Source organism: Lagenorhynchus albirostris, chromosome 6 (genome assembly GCF_949774975.1).
Source record: "Lagenorhynchus albirostris chromosome 6, mLagAlb1.1, whole genome shotgun sequence".
Lineage (NCBI taxonomy): Eukaryota > Metazoa > Chordata > Mammalia > Artiodactyla > Delphinidae > Lagenorhynchus > Lagenorhynchus albirostris.
The window spans coordinates 43,933,611-43,954,768 of NC_083100.1; the positions used below are offsets into that span (position 1 = coordinate 43,933,611).

Genomic DNA, 21,158 nt, shown 5'->3' on the forward strand with positions numbered 1-21,158 from the left:
ACGGGAGTCCTGAGAAAAAGAAGCCAAGTAGCTAGGTCTCTTCTTAAAAGACTGTACATGCCAGCAGCTGACTGCCAACATCTAATGAGTTAATGCCCAGTTAAGGATGTGTCAGGCACAAGATCCAGAGAGCTAGCTAACAGAATCAATTCAGGATAGAACAAGAACACAAGGTTTCTGTCCCTCAAAAACCTTAACTGAGGCTGATTTACCTTCAAGCAATAAAAGATTCTGGAAAACATTCTTAGCTTGCATATACAATCCATAGGCTGAATATTCTCTAATTCTCTGATGACTGAAGGCATTTCTATCATTATTAATGCGCTTGTAGGATGGGGAGGGTGGGGGGAGTTTGCCTGTTCAGCATGACTGGTCACAGTTGTACTGGGTAGAATATGCCAGGCAGGTTAGGGGAAAAAGGGGGACTTCCGAAGATTAATACCTAGGGCATTATATTAATAGCATCATTGAGAGAGGCCTACTCTTTTTAAACAATGAGCTATACGTTATGGTTCTACCATAATCATGACCACAAAATTCATGGTGAGGTTTACACAGGACTCACAAACCGACTGCTAAGAGTCACATTCAGCTGTGTTTTGCTTGGCCTGTATAGTGGTTTTGATTGTTTGCTTGTTTAACTGAATTAGTAGCCAGTGGTTAAATTGTGAGATCGCACATAAAAACCTGGATTTTGATTTTTTTAAAAAAAATTTGATGAGCTGGACAGCCTTCCCAGATGGCAATAATCTGCCGGTGCTGAATGTTCTTAAAATGGCACGTGTGCTCAGTTAGTTATAGCTGCTATCACTTCATTCTTCTCTCATATTTAGCAGTCTGGCCCCTGAGGTCTTTCAAAAATGAGTTAATTCAGCTTTGTATATGTGCCTGTGTGTGTGTGTGGGTATGTGTGTACACACACACATATGTTATAGATACATGTGATAGATATATGTATATAACACACACCTCAGCTCTTCGTTTCTTTTTTTCTGGCTGCACCGCACGGCTTGTGGGATCTCAGTTCCCTGACCAGGGATTGATCCCAGGCCACGGCAGTGAAAGTCATTTATCATTTTAAAAATTCAAAACTTTAAAAATAAAACTCCTAGGAGAGTTAAACCATACCCTCAATTTTTATTTTTCTAACCCCCCACCAAAAAAAAAAAAAAGGGATTATTAAAGAAAGCAAATAAACAAAAGCAAACACTCTCTCTACTTACCTATAGGATCCACCCAAACTCCCAAAGTGTCCTGTGGAATGTTGATCTCTATCGCATCCAGAGCTGGGTCACTAAAGACAACGTCCTGATGTACAACATTGGCTAACGCTTCAGATGCCAACTTGTTACCATTAAGGACTTTGTTGAGAAGATCTACTGTTTCTTCCTCTGTTGGACACAGTCTCATGATAATCTTTTCCCCTAGAGTAAAGACAAACTAAAGACCATTACATCTCAAGTTTCAGGGGAGAAAGAACAACAGAGGGGTGGGAAGAAACAAAAGCTGTGAGGGCATCTCAGACTAGGTGAGGGAAATATAGCCATACCAGTGTTTCCTAACCTGGCTGATTGCCAGAATCACCCAGTGGCCTTCATAAAGTCATAGCTGCTCAGTGGTCAGTCATGCACCTAACAGTGAGGAATGAATTCCAGGTGTCAAAGGACCTACTCTCCAGAAAAATGTCCACATGGGCACGTGCACACAGTTTTTTGTATCTAGTTTAAGGGAGCTCATGGACCAGTTAAGAACCCTGAGTCCTTGATAACCAATCTTTTATATTTTTTGCCTTTTAATATACTGTGGGTCACCCTATTCACATTTGAATATGTTATTGAAAAGAATGGAGTTCTTATCAGTACAAAGAAGGGCTTCTACCTCCCTAAATTGTTTATGCTCAGTAAAGTAACATAAGATGAAGTACATTAATCTTTAAATGTGGTAAAGCTGTAGGACTCTAAATGACATACATAGAATAGCTCTCTGTGAAACCACTGGAAATCAGCATGTAAGCAAAGCTGTTTCTGCAACTGAAATCCCAAGTTACCAAGTCCAGGTGCTTTACCATCACTTCAAAGACACTTCTTAGACCCTTGCCTAATTTGGTTTCCAGCCCCCGCAAAAGTAAGAAAAGAGGCTGGCAAAAACAGGCAAGTTAATCGCAACACAAAGTCACAGCAATGCAGAATATAAGTTTTTTAAAAATTAAGAAAACATGGCACTTTGGAGATTTTGTGGTATATAGACAAATACTCCTAGCTAACCTAGCCATTCCAAGAACAGCAGCATTTGCATCACCTGAGAACTTGTTAGAAATTCAGAACTGCAGTCCCCATCCCGGACCTACTGAGTTCTAACAAGATCCCCAGGTGATTCATGTGGTTCTTAGAGTTTGGGAAGCACAGTGTGAGTCTATTACAATGATGATTCTGAAACAGCAAGAAACAGTCAATTACATGTAGTTCAATTCAATTAAATGAGACTGTTAAAGTTGGGGAATAATAATGCTAATCACGGCCACTTGCTGAGCACCTACACTAGACTCAGTAAAAGTCATGGGATCATTCAAGGGAGCAAATCATATCACGTTTCTCCTTTGCTTAAAATTTGCCACTGAATACCGATCATGCTTAGAGGAAAATCCAAACTCTTTCCTTTGAACTTCCACTGTCTCACCTCACCTCATCCACCAGCCCCTCCCCTTCACCACGGTTCTCTGTTAAACCCATTCTCTACTTCAGTTCTAAGGAAAATGTACGCAGAATGCCTTTTTGCCCCTATAATTCTAGATACATAAATGAAATATTAAAATAACTGTTTATGAAGTAGTCAAACAGGATTTTAAGTGTAGGATTTCTTACTGGTTAGTCACAGGTGTTTTTTTTTAACATCCTTATTGGAGTATAATTGCTTTACAATGGTGTGTTAATTTCTGCTGTATAACAAAGTGAATCAGCTATGTGTATACATATATCCCCATATCACCTCCCTCTTAAGCCTCCCTCCCACCCTCCCTATCCCACCCCTCTAGGTGGTCACAAAGCACCGAGCTGATCTCCCTGTGCTATGCGGCTGCTTCCCACTAGCTAGCTATTTTACATTTGGTAGTGTATATATGTCAATGCTGCTCTCTCACTTCATCCCAGCTTACCCTTCCCCCTCTCCATGTCCTCAAGTCCATTCTCTACAACTGCGTCTTTATTCCTGTACAGGTGGGTTTTTTAATCTTAAGTTTAAATGAGATTTTTCTTTCTTCTTACTGAGTGTCATAGAATTAAGTGCATTTTAATACACTGCCCATGAAGAAGACAAATTTTTCTCCAGAGTTAATCCAGAAATTAGTTTTCTTTGTAAACATGCCTCTAGATGTTTAACTATTTGTCACATGATCAGTGTTTAAAGTTCACTATTTTAATCTTCTACCATTAAACAAACAAAAACCCAGACAACTAAAAACAGTTTGTTTCTCTAAAAAGGATCAGCGATTTTGATATTTTCCTCTCTATCACAAGGGAACTGGTGGTCCATCAAATGAGAATTTGGTCCACAGGAAACTAATTAAATAAGAGTTAAAACTTGGTGGTAAAAGGAACCTTTTTGGTTGTCCAACTCCCTTTACAGAGGTTCTGAGACCAGAGAAGCCATGAGGTGATTTCAGGGACAGGGCCTCCTCTACATTCTCAGCCAAGGTCTATGGACTCCCTAGGAGGTCCACAAATGGGTTTACTTGTACTTGAAATTGCCTGCAAAACTGTGTAGATGTGCATCTTTCTGGGGGCATCTATAACTTCCATCAGATTCCCAAAGGGCCAGGCAACTTTCCCAAAGGTTAAATCATACATTATTCAAATGCTACAGATTTATATCTAGAATAAGACATGTGGACTTGCTAAATAATCCTAAGATGCCACATCTCCCTATCATAAATGGCATGATATTCTGAAGTACTGAATGAAGCTTAACATTCAAATATGTATTTACGTGAAAGGCCTCCAAACATCCATTTACTTCATGATGTAAGTTGAAAATAAAAATACCATATGATAATTAAGTTATAAAAATACATTAAAACATTTATACTTACCCAAATCATTTGTAAACTCATTGGATTCTTCTCCAAAAATTTTTTTCCCCAAGCCTGGAAACTGAATGATTCAGAGTATGACAAAAATACAACAATAAAGAAAAAAAAATCCCACATTTATATTCAATTCTGAACAGATTTTCATTTTATACTTCAAATTAAATAGCACAATTAGATCTGAAATTTACAATTCCAGAAATCAATCCAAGTATAACAAGTATGAAAAGTGAAGTCAGCTTGGTTCAGTACTTAGTTTTCTAATATTTTCCTGCTCCTTTGCCCCTTTAGAAAGTCCAAATCATGGTAGAAGTCTGGTTTCCTTATGTTCTGTTGAGTCTGCAGAGGTACTTCTAGAAACTTCATCCTTCTAGTTAAGGGCCATAGAGCTAGAATGTTTACAAAGGAGATGTTTTAACTGTTGCTCCTAAACAGGACCTAAGTAGCTTATACAAGTTAATGTTATTGACCAAGTACCTGAGATGATTACTTGAGACTGGATAGAAGGTATCAGAGGATAACATTTGATTTTGTTTTCATTTTCAGGTGTGTTTTCTGGACCTATTGGAGGTATCATTAGCCATCAGGCTAGGAAGGTGATATAGCAAAAAAGGGGAAATATTTTATTTGCCAACAATTTATGTGCCAATATAGAATTAAAAAAAAAAAGCTAAATAGTAATTTTCTCTCATCTCTGTATGACCAGGAAGCTTTCAGACACATTTTGCTTCTGATTTTCTCTGCAGTAAAGATAATTTCTCTCAAAATATGTGCTGAATTATGATATGAGTATGGTTCTCAAGCAATAAAAGCAAGGAAATGCTTCAAATATTTGAGCTCAGTTATTCACAGATGGCCAGTAGCTTTAATAATGCCCACAACTACTTGTTATTTTTAACTCTTTTAAAGAACAATGCAAGTCGGGACTTCCCTGGTGGCACAGTGGTTAAGAATCTGCCTGCCAGTGCAGGGGACATGGGTTCAAGCCCTGGTCTGGGAAGATCCCACATGCCTTGGAGCAACGAAGCCCGTGTGCCACAACTACTGAGCCTGCGCTCTAGAGCCCACGTGCCACAACTACTGAAGCCCGCGAGCCTAGAGCCCGTGCTCCGCAACAAGAGAAGCCTCTGCAACAAGAAGCCCACGCACTGCAATGAAGAGTAGCCCCCGCTCACCGCAACTAGAGAAAAGCCCGTGCACAGCAACGAAGACCCAATGCGGCCAAAAATAAATAAATTAAATTAAATTAAAAAAAAAAAAGAACAATGCAAATCAACACGGGCTGGCACTGAGCCGATTCATCAATTCATCCAGGGCTGAAGCTCCAGTCTCCCACAACCTGCCTAGAAACCCTTTCTGAGGCTACAGTATAGGAGAGTCATGAAACTATTTTATACAAGCCAAAAGTGAATATCATTTATGTGTTCATAAGTCCTGGCATATACTTCATGAATGAACAACCGCTTGAACCTGTTATAATGCTCTGGGGCAAATATTAGCCCACAGAACTTAACGTTGATACATTTCTAATCCAGTTGCTCAACCATCCCTTCCACCCAGCTCTTGATCAGTAACAAAAACAAATTTGCTTCCTTTTAGTTTATTGGAGCCAGATATTATAGGACATGAAAAAGTACAGTTTGTAGATATTTCAAGGGGTCATTTATTCTCTCTTCCTGCCTGTGCTCAAGAATTCACTTAAATGATTCTAAATGATTCCTAATATTTTGAGAATTTCATAGAAACGATTCTAATATTTTGTAGGGCTTTCCGACATAAAATTCTATGCTCTCAAACCTAAAAGAAAAGAAATTATTAGATTACCATATAAAAGGCAATATAGTATTGCAAAGAGCAGACTCGGTCAGCCTGGGTTCAAAAACCAGCCCTGCCATTCACTGGCTGTGCAACCTTAGGCAAGTTATTTAAACTCTCTGTGTCTCCCTTTTCTCATCCATTACAATGAAATAATTGTTCTTACATCATAAAATTGTTATGATTAAATTAATATATTTAAAGCCCTTAGAACAGTACCTGGCTCATAGTAAGCATTTATAAGTGTCTGCTAATGTTATTGTTTGTTATTACTACTTATGAATATAATTTCTTTTCCCTAGTCAGCTTAAAAGACCTAGAATTACAATCATTGTTAGTTATAAACAATGTTAGTTATAAACAAATAAAGGGAGACTTTAAGTCTCCAGGACTCTATGAGCCCATAACTGAGGCAACCATTAGATAAGTGATTATGTCAAAAGGTGGGACTTAATATATCAAGTTAAAGAAAAGTTATAAAACAGTATGTTCTCATTTCTTTTGAAATAAATTGTGTGTGCCATGTATACACACAAAAGGAAAATATTCTAACAATATTTAGCAAAACAGCTGTGGTTTTCTCTAGTGGTAGGATTAAGAGGATTATTATTTTTCTGTATTTAAAATTTTTTTCTGCAGCACACATTTTGGTAATATTGTAGTCAAAACAAGGGGGAAAACCCAAGTTGTTTATTAGAATCCAAGGTGTTAATAATGGGGGTAGGGGTGGCGAGGAGAAAGGATGCTATTCTATAGAGGGGAAAAACCACAGGGGCAAATATTTTGCAATTACATTGGCTGGGACCTTCTTACCTTGTTCTCCATATTCTGTTTTATAACTTCCTGTACCAGTACATCAGCCAGGGTCTTGAAATCAACTGCAAACTTCTTGTTCTTTTCTCCCTCTTTCTTTTCTTCTATCAGCAGCTGGAAGAGGGCTTCCTGTTGCCTGCACGCCCGGGCAATGTTGGCAGCTTTCTCAGAAACACAGAGCAGCTCCCGGAGGATACCTGACATTTCTGAACCTGGCTTTTCAGTTGCAGCGTCTGGTGGAATCGGCACCCACCCTCCGGGCCGTCAGCTGGAAAAGTACAAGAATGTGAAAGAGAAAGCAGTTCAGAGAGTGATGTCAGGGTGCCTCGGCACTGCTAACAACCCATCTGGCAGTCAACTGGTCAGCATGGCTGAACAGCTACTATAGATCACAGTCGCATCCTCCAGGTGGAAGACTAGATATCATCTAAAAACTGAAACTTATTTTTAAAGATCAAAAGATTTATAGTCTCAAATCCATTATGCAAAGAACTGAATTCTCAGTGAAAGAATTTGAATGAGAATCTACATTATATTTACAAAACCCTAGACCAATAGGCAGGTGGATACACGAGCACAATGTTAAATTAAAGGAAAAGCCAAGTTCACATAATGACCTTTGAATGAGCACACAAGCTTAGCAACAACATTATTCAAGTAGTGCTCTTTCTTTCACCCTTTCCCCCAAAGGAAGAAGGAAGAAGTGAAAGCCCGTTTATCCCATCAGTTTGGGGGCAACTTTCTAAAGTACCAAGCACACCAGCAAGCATGTTTGTGTCCTGCAGGACTCTGGGGTCACACTGGACTAGCAATCCAGGTGATCTCCCAACCCCAATCACCTTTTTTTTTTTTTTCCTATTAAAAATGTCCCACTAGCTGCGCTGCTCTTCTAGCAAGTTTAAATAATAAAGTGAATTCAAACATGCAACTTGTTGGGACTTGAAAAGTTCTGGCTTCTAAGAGGCATGCTACCACACCTTGACATACCTATCAGGTAATTAGGAGAGAAACATTTCTCAGTTTCAATAGTAGCTGCATTTTACTGAAGGCTTTAATAATTCCTATCTCAGTATTGTGAGAATTATTGTGAGGATTATCAGCCCTGCTTTACAGTCAAGGAAACTGAAGCTCAGAGAAGTTAAGCAACTTGTTTAGGGTTACACAAGACTAACTGGCAGGGCTCACACAGAAGCTCATGCTCTTTATGGGAATATATGTATATGTATAACTGATTCACTTTGTTATAAAGCAGAAACTAACACACCATTGTAAAGCAATTATACTCCAATAAAGATGTAATAAATAAATAAATAAATAAAATAGATCTACAAAATAAAATAAAATGAAATAAAAAAAGAAGTTCCTTTAATGGACTCTAGGAGGCTGAGAATTAGTACAACAACGAAGATGTCAATGCAAAAGAGTTAATTGTGAATTGTCATTGCCGTTTTGTCTTAATCAGGTCTGCTTTAAAAAATATATGCGATTTTCTTAAGATTATGGGTCAACCACCCTAAGAAAATATGTCCAACCTCAATAGTAATAAAAGGAAAGTGAATAAAAACAATGAAACATCCTACTCCACTATTAGATGGACAAAACTGGTTTTAAAGTTAATTTTCATTCTTGCAGATGTGGTGAAACAGGTGCTGATACTCTGCTAATGGGCGTGCAAACAAGTGGGTTTCCACAGGGCAATTTGAGAAAAATGTATCAAGATCCTTAGAAATGTTATTACCTTTAGCCAGTAACTCCAGTCTGGCCCTATTTTGTGTTAAGTCACAGTTGTGTTAAAATATTTCCACAGAAGGATTAGTATTATTGACAGCAGCAAAAAGTTAAAAATAATCTTAAACATTGGTGCAATGTAAGATAGACTACAATGTAGTTCTTAAAATAATATTTTTGAAGAATATTTAATAGGGATATGTTAATGTTATAATATTAAATGTATATATAGTATCATAGTATGTTCCTAATTTGTGTTTATACACACATGCACTCTGTTTATATAGAGAGAGTTTGAAAGGCTAGTAGGTGATGTTTTAATGATAAACAGACGTTTAATGGTAATTATCACTAGGTACTAGAATTGTGGAGGATTTTTTTCATTATGCTTTTCTATAATTTTCAAATATTCTACAATAAATATATACTGCTTTTCTAATAAGAAATTATATTTTAAAATATCTTGGAACAATTAAGCACAAAGGACAAGAATTCCAATTCCTGGAGATAACTGTCCAAACAAAGTGGTACTGTAGTGACAACACAAATATCAGGTAGTAGAGATGATAGAGTTAAAAATTAAACAAAAACACCTGCCTACCTAAATGCCTTTTCCCCCCAAGGATTGAATAATATGTTAAAAAAATTCACTTTGGTTGACTTAAACCTCAACATTAAGAAAAACGGTTATATTAATACAGCTGAGGCACTTTGACTTAGAAACAATTTATGGTATCTGCATGCTCTAAATTATAAGTTATATATAATGTATACACACATGGATACATACATATCAGTAGAATACAGAAGCTCCAAGTGTATAAATTCAATAACTTTGATTATTTTGATATCTTGGTACATGTTATGAGGTTACTGTAAGTAAAGGAAAAAGAATCAATGAACTAACCATACCTAAGCAGCTTTTTATCTTAAAAGCACCATGAAGATTTTAAGGAGTCCAGTTTGAAAACTTTCTAAATTAACAATACCAGTATTGTCTATTTTACTCAACTTTGTTAAAGTCAATTTTTTTTTTTTTTTTGGTAAAAGAAACACCGTACCACCACACCATTGGATAATCAAGAATCTCTCCCTATGACGCCCTCAGAACACTCAGGTGAGTTACTCACACAGGCTACAATCTCCAGGCACCACCACCACCCTTCTCACACGGAAAACTCACCAACTTAGTCCTGATAAGTTTCTATACAGCTCCCCAGAGATCTGGAGTTTCTCACCTTTGAACCTGACCTTTATTTCCTCAATAATGACCATTCTCACTTCACCTGAGCACAGCAACTTGACCAATGGGGGAAAAAATAGCAGCTCTAAACTTTAGTCCTGTAATTAACAGGTGCACAGATTTTAAGAATTCATCATAACACAGTAAATCAGATTTTTCAGTTCCAAAGTTATCCCAGCACTCAACCTTAATCACCTTTTATTCTGAACCTAGAAAACACTACGGTGTCTTGTCAAGCTCCAGGTTGAACACGCAGTTTCAGTTTAGGACTAGGCTTTCTCCAGCCATCCTATAGAACCCAGAACTTCTTTAGCTCCAGGGTCCTAACCCCCTAAAAATAAATCTCTCACAGCTATCAACATGTACATGCAAGACTTTCTAACTAATTTGCATAGCTAGCCTGCTACTTTCTGGCTGAATGGACTATTTCCTCCAAATGAATGAGCCACGGTCCTCTGTGCTTCTCTCTGTAAGCTGCTTCCGTATCTCTTTCTCCATCTGTCCTCAATTCAATTCACTCAGCCAGGCCACAACACTCAAGGGCATAATGGACAATTTGCCCTCACTTTGAAGGACTCAACTTGAGAGAAACTGAGGGCTACATCCAATACAGAATTTCTCCGAGTTTATTAATAGCTTGTATTAACACTCATGGAAATTATCATTCAGATGATTTTTAAAAGCAAGTTTATATATGCGTTATTGGGCTTCCCTGGTGGCACAGTGGTTAAGAATCTGCCTGCCAATGCAGGGGACACGGGTTCGAGCCCTGGTCCGGGACGATCCCACATGTGGGGGAGCAACTAAGCCTGCGAGCCACAACTACTGAGCCTGCACTCTAGAGCCCATGCGCCACATCTACTGAAGCCCGTGTGCTCTAGAGCCCGTGCTCCGCAACGAGAGAAGCCACAGCAATGAGAAGCCCACGCTCGCTGCAACTAGAGAAAGCCGTGCACAGCAGTGAAGATCCAACATAGCCAAAAATAATAATAAATAAATATAAATAAATAAAAATTTTTTAAAATTTATATATGCATTATTGACCTAAGTTGGCTTTATTTAAACATTTCAAATACTTTAAATGAAAATTATTATAGATTCATGATTAGTAAGTTATGACATTTACCATAATTTAATAGCTTTGAATATAGAAGAAATTCCTTTGGATTAGTATTTAATAGGTATTCTGGCAACCACGTGTTAGAATTACCTAAGGCGCCTATTAAAAAGACAGATTTCTGGGGCTCCATCCCAACTTAGTGAATCAGAATTGCTGGGGACAGGGTCCAGGAATCTGTAGTTTTGTCAGCCTCCTAGATGATGCTAAACACTGAGATTTAATAGCTACTGTTCTTTAGGCTGTTCATTCATCTTTAATACTATGCTGGTAATTTCAGGGGGGCTGGCACCTGGTGGCCAGATATCTTGGTGAAACCATGTGCTAACAGTTATTCATATGCAGAGAAAAAGCCCAAGTTAAAATAATAATCGCTAACATTTATTAGGTACTTACTATATGGCAGGCATCCTTCCAAGCACTTTACATATGTTTTTACGTATGTTAATTCGTTTAATTCTCACACAACCCTACGGAGAAGGTACTATTACCTCTATTTTACTGATAAAGAAACTGAGGCACAGGAGGGTAAATAATTTGCCCAAAATCACACAGCTAGGAAGTGGCTGGGACAAGATTCAAGCCCAGGTCAAACAGCAGAAACCCAGTTTTATTGACTAGAGCACACTGTTAGCCAGTGCTCTAGCCAATAAAATCCTTTCATAAATTGTTAGCTGTTAACTAAGGGAAGAAATGAGCAATCACTGGATAAATAATCGCAAGAATATTATTATTATAAGGTATATTATATAGCAAAAAGGAGAGAAACACACACATCTCCCTGATAGCTGTCAGTAGTTTGATTATTAAAAAATCACTATTTGATACTCACTTTTCTTCTGCTCTCAGGTAAACCTTTCCCCTAGCTGATCCTCAGTCTCAGTGTAAACCATCTTTGCTGGATAATAAAAGCTCATCTATGTTCTACTGATATCTCTCTTAACTGGCTGTCTTGGCATGAGGGGCGGGGAGGGGGTCAGCTCATGCCGAATACCTAATTCCTCTTGTATTTGTTTGCTAGGGCTGCCATAACTAAGTGCCACAGTCTGGGTGGCTTAAACAACAAATTTATTTTCTCACAGTTCTGCAGACTGGAAGTCCAAGACCAAGGTGTCAGCAGGGCTGGTTTCTCCTTGGCTTGCAGACAGACTTTCCTCTGTGGACGAGCATCCGTGGGAGTCTCTCCCTCTTTTATAAAGACTCCATTCAGATTGGATTAGGGCCCACCCATATGACCTCACTTAACCTTGAACTGAGTTAAGTTAAAGGCCCTGTCTCCAAATACAGTCACATTATGAGGTACTGGAGAGTTAGGGCTTCAACGTACAAATTTAGAGAGAATACAATTTAGCCCAAAGAGACCTTGCTAATCTTAGCAAATGCCAACCCAATCTATTCCTTTGTCTTCTTTTTTTCTGGCCAAACAGGGAACTGCGGTAGGGTTCTCTTTCCTGTTTATGTGGTCAATAAGTTTAATTCTGTAAGACAATCTTTCCCACTAGGAGCTACTCACTTTAACAGCCAAATCATTAATGATCAGTGAACATTGAAATACTCTTAATAAGCCTTATTTTGTGACAACCCATTTCAAGTCACATTTGAGCAGAACAGGTTTAAAGAAGTTACATTCCTCACCATCTCAGACCAAATGTATATCTACATGTTTACATAAGATCGTGTCACAGTGTCAGATAGAAACAGTCTCTTTAGCTTTTAGGGAATTTTCACATCTATTAGAGAAACACTGAGTAAACTGAAGTAGGCCAATTAGGAAAAAAAAAAAGCTTTTAAGACTTTTCCTGGAAGCCCAAATCTCTCTACAAAGACAAAACTCAATTTTAATTTCTGACCATCTTATCATCTCATCAGAACACCAGATATTAAAAATCATATCTGAATAATACACACATATTTCAGACGTGATAAACAGTAAAATGGGAAAGACATAGGCTTCGGAATCAGATAGACCTGGGTTGAAAACCAGGGCTCTGCCATCAACTAGCTGTGTGGCATCTGGTAATTTACCTGCCCTCTCTGAGCCTCTCTCTTCATCTGTAATATGAAGATAATACAAATCTTGCAGGGACATTGTGAAGATCAAAAGAGGTATTTCTGGAAAAGTACCAAGCACAGAGCCTTGCGTATAGCAGATGACAAATGACAGCTATGACTATTAAATACAACTTCACAGAACCCACAATCACAGTCCTTACTTGAAAAATAAGAAGTTGGCAACTTTATAGGGGTCACTGAAATCTTTTCTGAAAATTTACTACTCCATTAAATCTAAAAGCCTGGAAACTACTTGTAATTCTTTGAATGACCCAGAAAAAAGTTCCTTTATGCAGGCCAGATCTGATTGCTTCAGCTTCTGGGTGTCTGGGTGGAAACTTTGGCTCCCGGAGGCTGAAGACTACTCTGGCTTCATGGCAGACCATCTACAGATGGCTCAGGAGGGTCACTATTCCGTCAAGGGGGATATTTTGTCGGGAAATTTGTGGAGATTCTAGAGCCAAGGGTGTCTGTTTTTGTGTGATGAGCCTGCTTGTATCAGAACCTGGCCATGCCCTTGTGTTGCTCACGGTGACAGAAATGTGACAACATAGATAAGGGCCCTCAACAAAACAGAACTGCTCACTAATGAATAGGCAAGTAGGTCAAAGCATTTCTGTTGACATTCATTTCTTCCTGCAGATAACCTACTACTTTTACAGAGCCCACGTTTTTGCCCATTAGACAATGACTCCACCCCATCCTCACAATTCATAAACTGAATTCAGTCTGTCATTCATCCTCTGAAGACTGGCAATTTGAAATTACTGTGTGGTGGCCCTGCCTGACTGCTATTGCTGTTGGGGTCCAACTTCCATGAAATACCTGGGTGCTTTACAAGAAGTGTTTTTGGTGACCTCTCTCAAAGGGGTGCAGCTGGCCAGGACTCTCCGTAGGTGGGCACATGCTGCAGGGCTGGCCAAGGCTCTAAATTAGCTCACATTGCTATTGTAGGGGAAACAGAGACCTTGTTCCTCTTCCCCTTCCAGGTTAGGGCTGCTTTAGGGAGTAGTTTAAAGAATGGAAGCTGCCAGAAAGGATGAGGAACAGAAGTGGGCCCACACAAAGTATGTAATGGGCTCAACTGGAGTAACCAACGATGGCTAAAGTGCAACTTGCTAACAATAGCCTCCCCGACATCCCTAGGAGACACTCATCTACCCACTTGGTTACCTAGGCCAGAAGGAAAACTGTACCACAAGCATTAACAGGCATTTACAAACACTACCTTTTAGGTCATTGGAAACTGAATTGTCCTTCCAGTGTATGAGCTTTGCTCAACTTTCAGATATTTGATCATCACACATTTCTCAGAATCCACTAAGTAGTACAGCATGGGACTGCCTGTACTTCTTTAGTGCTGTTTCACTTTGATCTCTGCGATGTTGCTGTCATCACTTCATAGTCTCTGATTAAGTTTAGCATTTTAGTGGCTGATTTCCCACCATCTGTCCATTTACTCCCATGCTCTGGGCAGATCATTAATTTGCACATGCTGTTCCCTCTGGCTGACATGCCCTTCCTCCCGCCTTATGCCTAATGTCTACTCACCTTCTCAGAATCAGTTCAAGGGCAAGAAACTTGAACAGATACTTCATAAAAGAAGATGTTCAAATGGCCAATAAATATATGGAAAGATAGTGTAACTTGTTAATAATCAGGAAAATGCAACTTAAAAGTTGCAACAGGGTATCACTGCATGTCCAACCGAATAGCTAAAAGTAAAGATTGAAAATGTCAAGGTTTGATGAGGATGTAGAGCAATGAGACTCATACTGCTGGTGTGAATGAAATTGGTACAACCCTGTTGGAAAATTGTTTATAATTTGTTGAATATAAGCATAACCTATGACCTAGCAATTTCTCTTATAGACTTGTGCTCAACAGAAATTCCTGCACATATACATTAAAAGACATGTACAAGAAAATTTATGATCAGCATAATTTGTTGTAGTAACCTCACACTAGAAATAACCCGAGTGACCATCAACACTAAAATGAAATATAAACTGTGGCATACTTGCAAAAGAAAATACTATACAGCAGTGAGAACTAATGAATTATTGCTATAGGCAGCAACTTGGATGCATCTCACAAAAACATACTGTTGAGTGAAAGAAGTCAGACACAAAAAATATACGTGGAGCAATTTAATTTAGTTGAAGTTCAAAAAAAGGCAAAACTAACTTATGGTGTTAGAAGTTGCAGTGGTGGTTACCCTTGGAGAAGGAGGGATTATTGATGGGGGTAAATGATGGGGCTTTTAGGCACTGGGAATGTTCTAGATCTGAGTGATGGTTACATGGGTGGGTTGACTTTGTGTACATTCATCAAGCTACACCCTTAGGACTTGCATACTTTTTTGTATGTATTTCTATTTAGATAGAAAGTTTTTTAAAGGGTGTGTGTGTGGAGAGAGAGTTGGCTCCTCCAGGAGCCATGCCTGACCCTCCATCTTGGGTACCTGGACCATAGGAGAACGGAGGCAGGACAAATCTCTATCCCAGCTCTCCAACACACTGTACATTGGTTTGCTTATCTATGCCCTTGTCTGGCAGGAGATTTAAACGTGCATGGTTTCTTATGACTCTTAGCGCATACCTCAGGGGTGTTCAATAAATGTTGGCTTATGAATTTTCTCTTAGCTTTGTAAATATAGAATTCATCTTTGTCATATTGTTTATTATACGTGTATTTTATCAGCATTACCCAGGTGCCATTAGGCACATGGGCCCATATTTATTTATATCAAAGTCTACATATATTCTACATTCATTTACAAAAAAAAAACAAAGCTGTATCTGGATGACTAGCAACTGAACCACATTTTTGAGCACCAAATTGGAATCTGATATTATGCTCTGACATCTGGAGGTGACCTATCTTGATTAACTTTGTTGATTAAATAGGCAAAAACGGTAAGTTTAATTTGGTTTTGTTAGAGAAGACATTAAATATGGGATGTGTAAATCCATCTATTTAACCTTCACAGTTCTCCCTCCCTTCTTCCCATTCTTCAAACAGTGTTGACATAACATGCCCATTTCTAAGCTGATCAGTCTACCTCACCCTAGTAAGGCTACTGTTGTACCACATTAGCCCACATTTTTGCTCACTGCTGCTGCTCAAAGCAATAGACCACAAAGAAGTCCTCTATCCTCAAATGTTGTTCTGGTAGCTTGTAAATGGGAGCTTGTGCTAGAGTAGTGTCTCCCAAATTAGTAAGATCAAGAATCAATTGAAACACTCATTAAAAATACAGATTTTTAGACTTTTCCCCTGGAGATATTGATCCAGTAAATCTGGGTTGAGGACAGGCAACGTCACTCATCTAATTTTTATCTGACAATTTAAGGGAACACCAGGTGCAACAGTCAGCTCTGTCTCTCACTAGTTATTCAGGAGCAGAACAGGGAAAGCTATAGCTACTGCGCCTAAGAATAATGGCCTTGGTCGGCTAAGGGTCAACTATATTGTCTTTTTTGTAACAAAAATTAAATGCTGGAAAAAAAATGCAAGTTGACCTACATAATAAGTATTCCACATTAGCATAATACTTGCCTAAAGTGTACATTTCAATGTCTTCCCACAATGCATTTGAAAAGTATGAAAAAATATTCCATTTAGAAATACTTTTAAATTTGTTAGTGGCCCTTTTTTATCCTCTTCTCGGGAGTGAGAAACACTTTCACTAAATAGAAACTCTTTTCTATCTGCTGTCTTCCAACTATATGCTTAAACTCTTATATGCTAAGAGATATTTTTTAGCATACAACCGAGGTGTCACAAACTAAACCTGAAATCACATAGAATATAAAAAAATGGAAGAAGATTCAGTGTAGCTATCTTAACTGTGGGAAAGAATAAATATTTTTAAAAATACAGATTTAATGCCTAATTCAAGGCAAAAAGAAAGATGTATGGCTTGTAGAAACTTTTCCAGCAGAATATTATTTATAGCTTTGATAATTGTTAATCTTATCGTTAATTGTATTAGTCTTCAAATCCATTTTGAACGTTTCCTTTTGCATGTAACGTTTTTCAGTCATTTTATCTTTTCTTTTGAACTTTTGCAACACTTACTTTCCGTACCAACTCATTTAACACTTGCCTTTTATGGTCTACGTGGGCCACCGTGGGTGTGTGGTAGAAAGAGCCTTGTTTAGGCCACAGGGGAGCTGGTTCTTAGGCTCTGCTTGGCCTTTAACCAACCAGGTGTAAAACCTTGGCCACATGTGTAAGCTCTCAGGGACTTGTTTTCCTCATTTCTGTAAACATAAAAAAGGAAAAGAAAGAAGGGACAGAGAGGTTGGAGGGAATGATTTCTATGGTCTGTCCCAGTTCAAAACTTCTCTATTTTTTTATATCCACTTTCCATATAAAAGAGGTTGGGGGGCTTCCCTGGTGGTGCAGTGGTTGAGAGTCCACCTGCCAATGCAGGGGACACGGGTTCGTGCCCCAGTCCAGGAGGATCCCACATGCCGCAGAGCGGCTGGGCCCGTGAGCCATGGCATTGAGCCTGCACGTCCGGAGACTGTGCTCCGCAATGGGAGAGGCCACGATGGTGAGAGGCCCGCATTCAGCAAAAAAGAAAAAAAAGAAAAAAAAAAAAAAAAAGAGGTTGGGGACTATTATTCAGCCTTAAAAAGGAATGAGATTCCGGTACATGCCTCAACATGGATCAACCTTGGAAACATTATGCTAAGTGAAAGAAGCCAGACTTAAAAGAACAAATATTGTATAATTCCACTTATATGGGGTACTCAGAATAGTCAAATTCATAGAGACAGAAGGTAGGACGGTGGTTACCAGGGCTGGGAGGAGGTTATGGGGAGTTATTGTTTAAAGGATCCAGAGTTTCAGTTTGGGATGATAAAAAAGCTCTGGAGATGGATAGTGGTGATGGTTGCATAACAATGGTAACGTACTTAATGCAAGTGAATTGCACACTTGGAAATGGTCAAAATGGTAAATTTTATGTCATATATATATTATTTACTACAATTTTTTAAAGGGTAAAATACAAATAAAATTTAAAAAAATTTTTTTTTAATTTTAAAAATTTTTTAAAAATTTAAAAAATTTTTTAATTAAAAAATTTAAAAATGTACATTTTTAAGGCTTTTGATGTTTATCATCTACCTAATTTGTTGGTTGAATGAAAAAAAAAGTTGGGGCGGGGTCATGAAAATTAAGTTGAAAGAGGGCACTAGGCTCTTTGCCTTGTAGTTGATTTTGCACTGCAATCACGCTGGTTTTTATACTTAGTGTGTTTATAGGCTACAGCAGTTTGGGTTAATGAACATTATTAGGAAGGCCTAAGCCCCACCCCCCCATGCCTGCCCTTGGGGCACCATTGTTCTCTCTCTAATAGGCTGTAGGTTCCCTGGGAGCAGGATACACAATTTTTCCATCTCCTCATGATACACAGTGGGAGTTCTGTAACTTAATTGACTGATTTTCATTCCATTAGAGATAAACATGTTTAAAAGGATTTTCTTGCACTAAAATTAATCTGTAAGGGATTATTCATTATGCAAATTTTAGGATGATAACTGTTAGGAAACATGATTCAAACGAGTTCTTTACAGAACTTCTTAGAAGATGGTTATTATTATTTATTTCTGCAGTGATAAATTACATGACCTAAAATATATTCTCTGAATATTATAGCAAGAAAGTAAAGGCCAGCGATCACATTGTGTATCATTTTGGCAGGCTGGGTTTATGGCAGCATATCTTTTATCATTCTACTTCCATTTTGTAGAGGTAAATGTTTATTTTTAACAGATATTGACAAATGTTGAATACAACAATACATAATACTGAATGTAACATATGCCTTCAAAGGAACATAAAGTGATAGAAAAATATTTATAGTACCTTTTACTTGAAAAGGTATAAGTACTAAAACGATATAAATGGCTCATTAAAGCCACTTCAATATACAAATATACTCAATGCTCTTGCATTCTTGCTAATGCTGCAACCATAGATTAATGTCTAAGCTAGTTACTATTTACCTTTTTGATCTGAGTTTTCATTTCTATTTCCCCCATTCTTTGCTATTCATGAAGCTTACAATCAACCAATTTTTAAAACAGACCTTTCATGATTCCCAGATCAAACTGGGATTATATGTGGTTATATGTGATTCTTGCAAATTCTCAGGAATTAACTAGAGGGGTTTTCTAGAACTTGGAAGATAAGATCCTATTTTTAAAACTACTGATGATAACAAAAATCTTTTTAAGTACATTAGGATTACCTTAAGCAATATTAAATAACATTTTCCTTTAGTCATTTGAATTTAATCCTGTGCAATTTGTTACAACTCTCATTTGCATCGAGGGAAACCTAACCATCATCACTCTGTAAAGAAGACAAATTTAAGTATCTATTTAAAAAGTTAGTAAATATTTACATTAATTTAAACTTGGATAATTAAGTTAAAAATTTTTTTAACATTTAGTTGATTAAAAATAAAAACAAGAAAGCAAAACAACCCTTCTCCACCCCTAAAACAAAAGAAAAGAAAAAAAAAAGAAAAGCAAAAGAAAAGAGAAAGAAAAGGAAGGGAGAAAGAAACTGATACTTTCCATTGTGGTAATTCATCTTAATGAATTATTTTATAGATTAATACTTTATTTTGTTAATTTGTTTTTATATATAATTGACCACATTTAATGCTGAAATAAAGTTTTTTCTTTTTTAGATGGTGTTGGGTCATTTTAATAAAAGTTATAAATAAGTTACTGAAATTTGCATTCTGGTCTTCCCTGATTAGGAACACAGAAAAAGTAACAAATAAGTCTGTTACATGAAAGAGAAATGATCAGGCACAATATTTTGCTGTAGATTATTATCACAGTAATCTGCACTAAAAATCCATTAATAAAATGCTCTTATAACGTTAAAGGACTTGAATTAAGATTGCCTACCACAAAAAAGAGACTGAACATGTAAAAATGTTTGCTGGGCTTCCCTGATGGCGCAGTGGTTGAGAATCCGCCTGCCAATGCAGGGGACATACATGGGTTTGAGCCCTGGTCTGGGAAGATCCCACACACTGCGGAGCAACTAAGCCCGCGCACCACAACTACTGAGCCTGTGCACTAGAGCCCTTGAGCCACAACTGCTGAGCCCACGAGCCACAACTGCTGAAGCCCGCACGCCCAGAGCCCGTGCTCCGCAACGAGAAGCCACCGCAATGAGAAGCCAGCGCACCGCAACAAAGAGTAGCCCCCGCTCGCCACAACTAGAGAAAAGCCCGTGCACAGCAACGAAGACCCAATGCAGCCACAAAAAAAAGCAGAAGTAAATATATAATGAATAACTTTATAACTTTTGTTTCACAGGCCTTATATGTCAAATAAGACATGATCATTTTTTTTCAGAACTACCACAAGTATAGCTGTAATTTAAATCTGTAATAAGATATTCCACATTAAATGGCATGAGTCCAAGCTGCAGTTTCCAACCAGGTGGTGATTTAGTCCAATAACTTGAAAAGAAACGGTAGCTTTCTCTATGAAAAAGTAAAATGTAACTTTATGCCTTTTACATAATTTTCTTCATGACTAAGAACTAACTGCAAGAGTAGTATAAAAATCCACAAAAGCTTAAAAATAGATTCTAAATAAGAATGCAAACAAATATCTGCCTTGAAAAAATGAACTCTTCTATTGCCCCTTTTCCCCCCTTCTATAACCTATTTTAAAAGGTAAAAAATGAGGTCACTTAGCTAATTCATCAGTCAATAGTAGTTCGGTGGATTATTTTCATCATTAGACTATTATCAGGCTGAGCAGGGCTGATCCCTACCAACTTCTTTGGTTTTAAAGCTAGGAATCACAGCAAAACGGCCAAAAAATGTTTTATTCAACATGTGGGATGCACTCAAGTGGTCTATCCACACAGCCTTAACCCACTGTTCTTTTGAAGTGAACGCCATTCACACAGTGGTCAAACTTCTGCTTATTCAACACCTTAAAATTTGCTTTAAAACGGAAAATCTCCAAAGTACACACCTTGATTGTTTATATGTATTCTTCATGAACGTACTAAATAATCTAGGGATTTTTTTCAAGCTCTTCGTGTCTAACGGTATACACGATTCGGCCAAACCCTGCATCCCCCAGCCCCACTACTCGACTCTGGCCACACCAACTAACTCTGCACGTCTCACCAGACCGCCTTTCAAAATGCAGTGAATTAAAAGCAAGGAGGCAAAGACTTTTCTAAATATAGTCCCTTCATGTTATTTTACGCTCATCTAGTAGGTCACTAGTGGCAGCCAGCAGCAATGG

The 21,158-nt window shown here is 38.0% G+C and overlaps 1 protein-coding gene across 3 annotated transcripts in view; it reads right to left on the bottom strand.

Moving 5' to 3' along the window:
* The window catches only part of INPP1 (inositol polyphosphate-1-phosphatase), a 31,266-nt gene that overhangs the window by 3,678 nt on the left and 6,430 nt on the right, over nt 1–21,158 (bottom strand). The window contains exons 1-4 of one of the 3 annotated variants that reach the window (XM_060152446.1): nt 9,228–9,247; nt 6,710–6,977; nt 4,085–4,145; nt 1,224–1,424 (exon numbers count right to left, since the gene is read on the bottom strand). In XM_060152446.1, coding sequence (XP_060008429.1) covers nt 1,224–1,424; nt 4,085–4,145; nt 6,710–6,913 — 466 coding nt within the window. In that variant the 5' untranslated portion in view covers nt 6,914–6,977; nt 9,228–9,247. Of the gene's footprint in view, nt 1–1,223; nt 1,425–4,084; nt 4,146–6,709; nt 7,190–9,227; nt 9,248–21,158 lie in introns of those variants that run through there. The other 2 variants (XM_060152449.1, XM_060152447.1) reach the window with 2 other exon arrangements.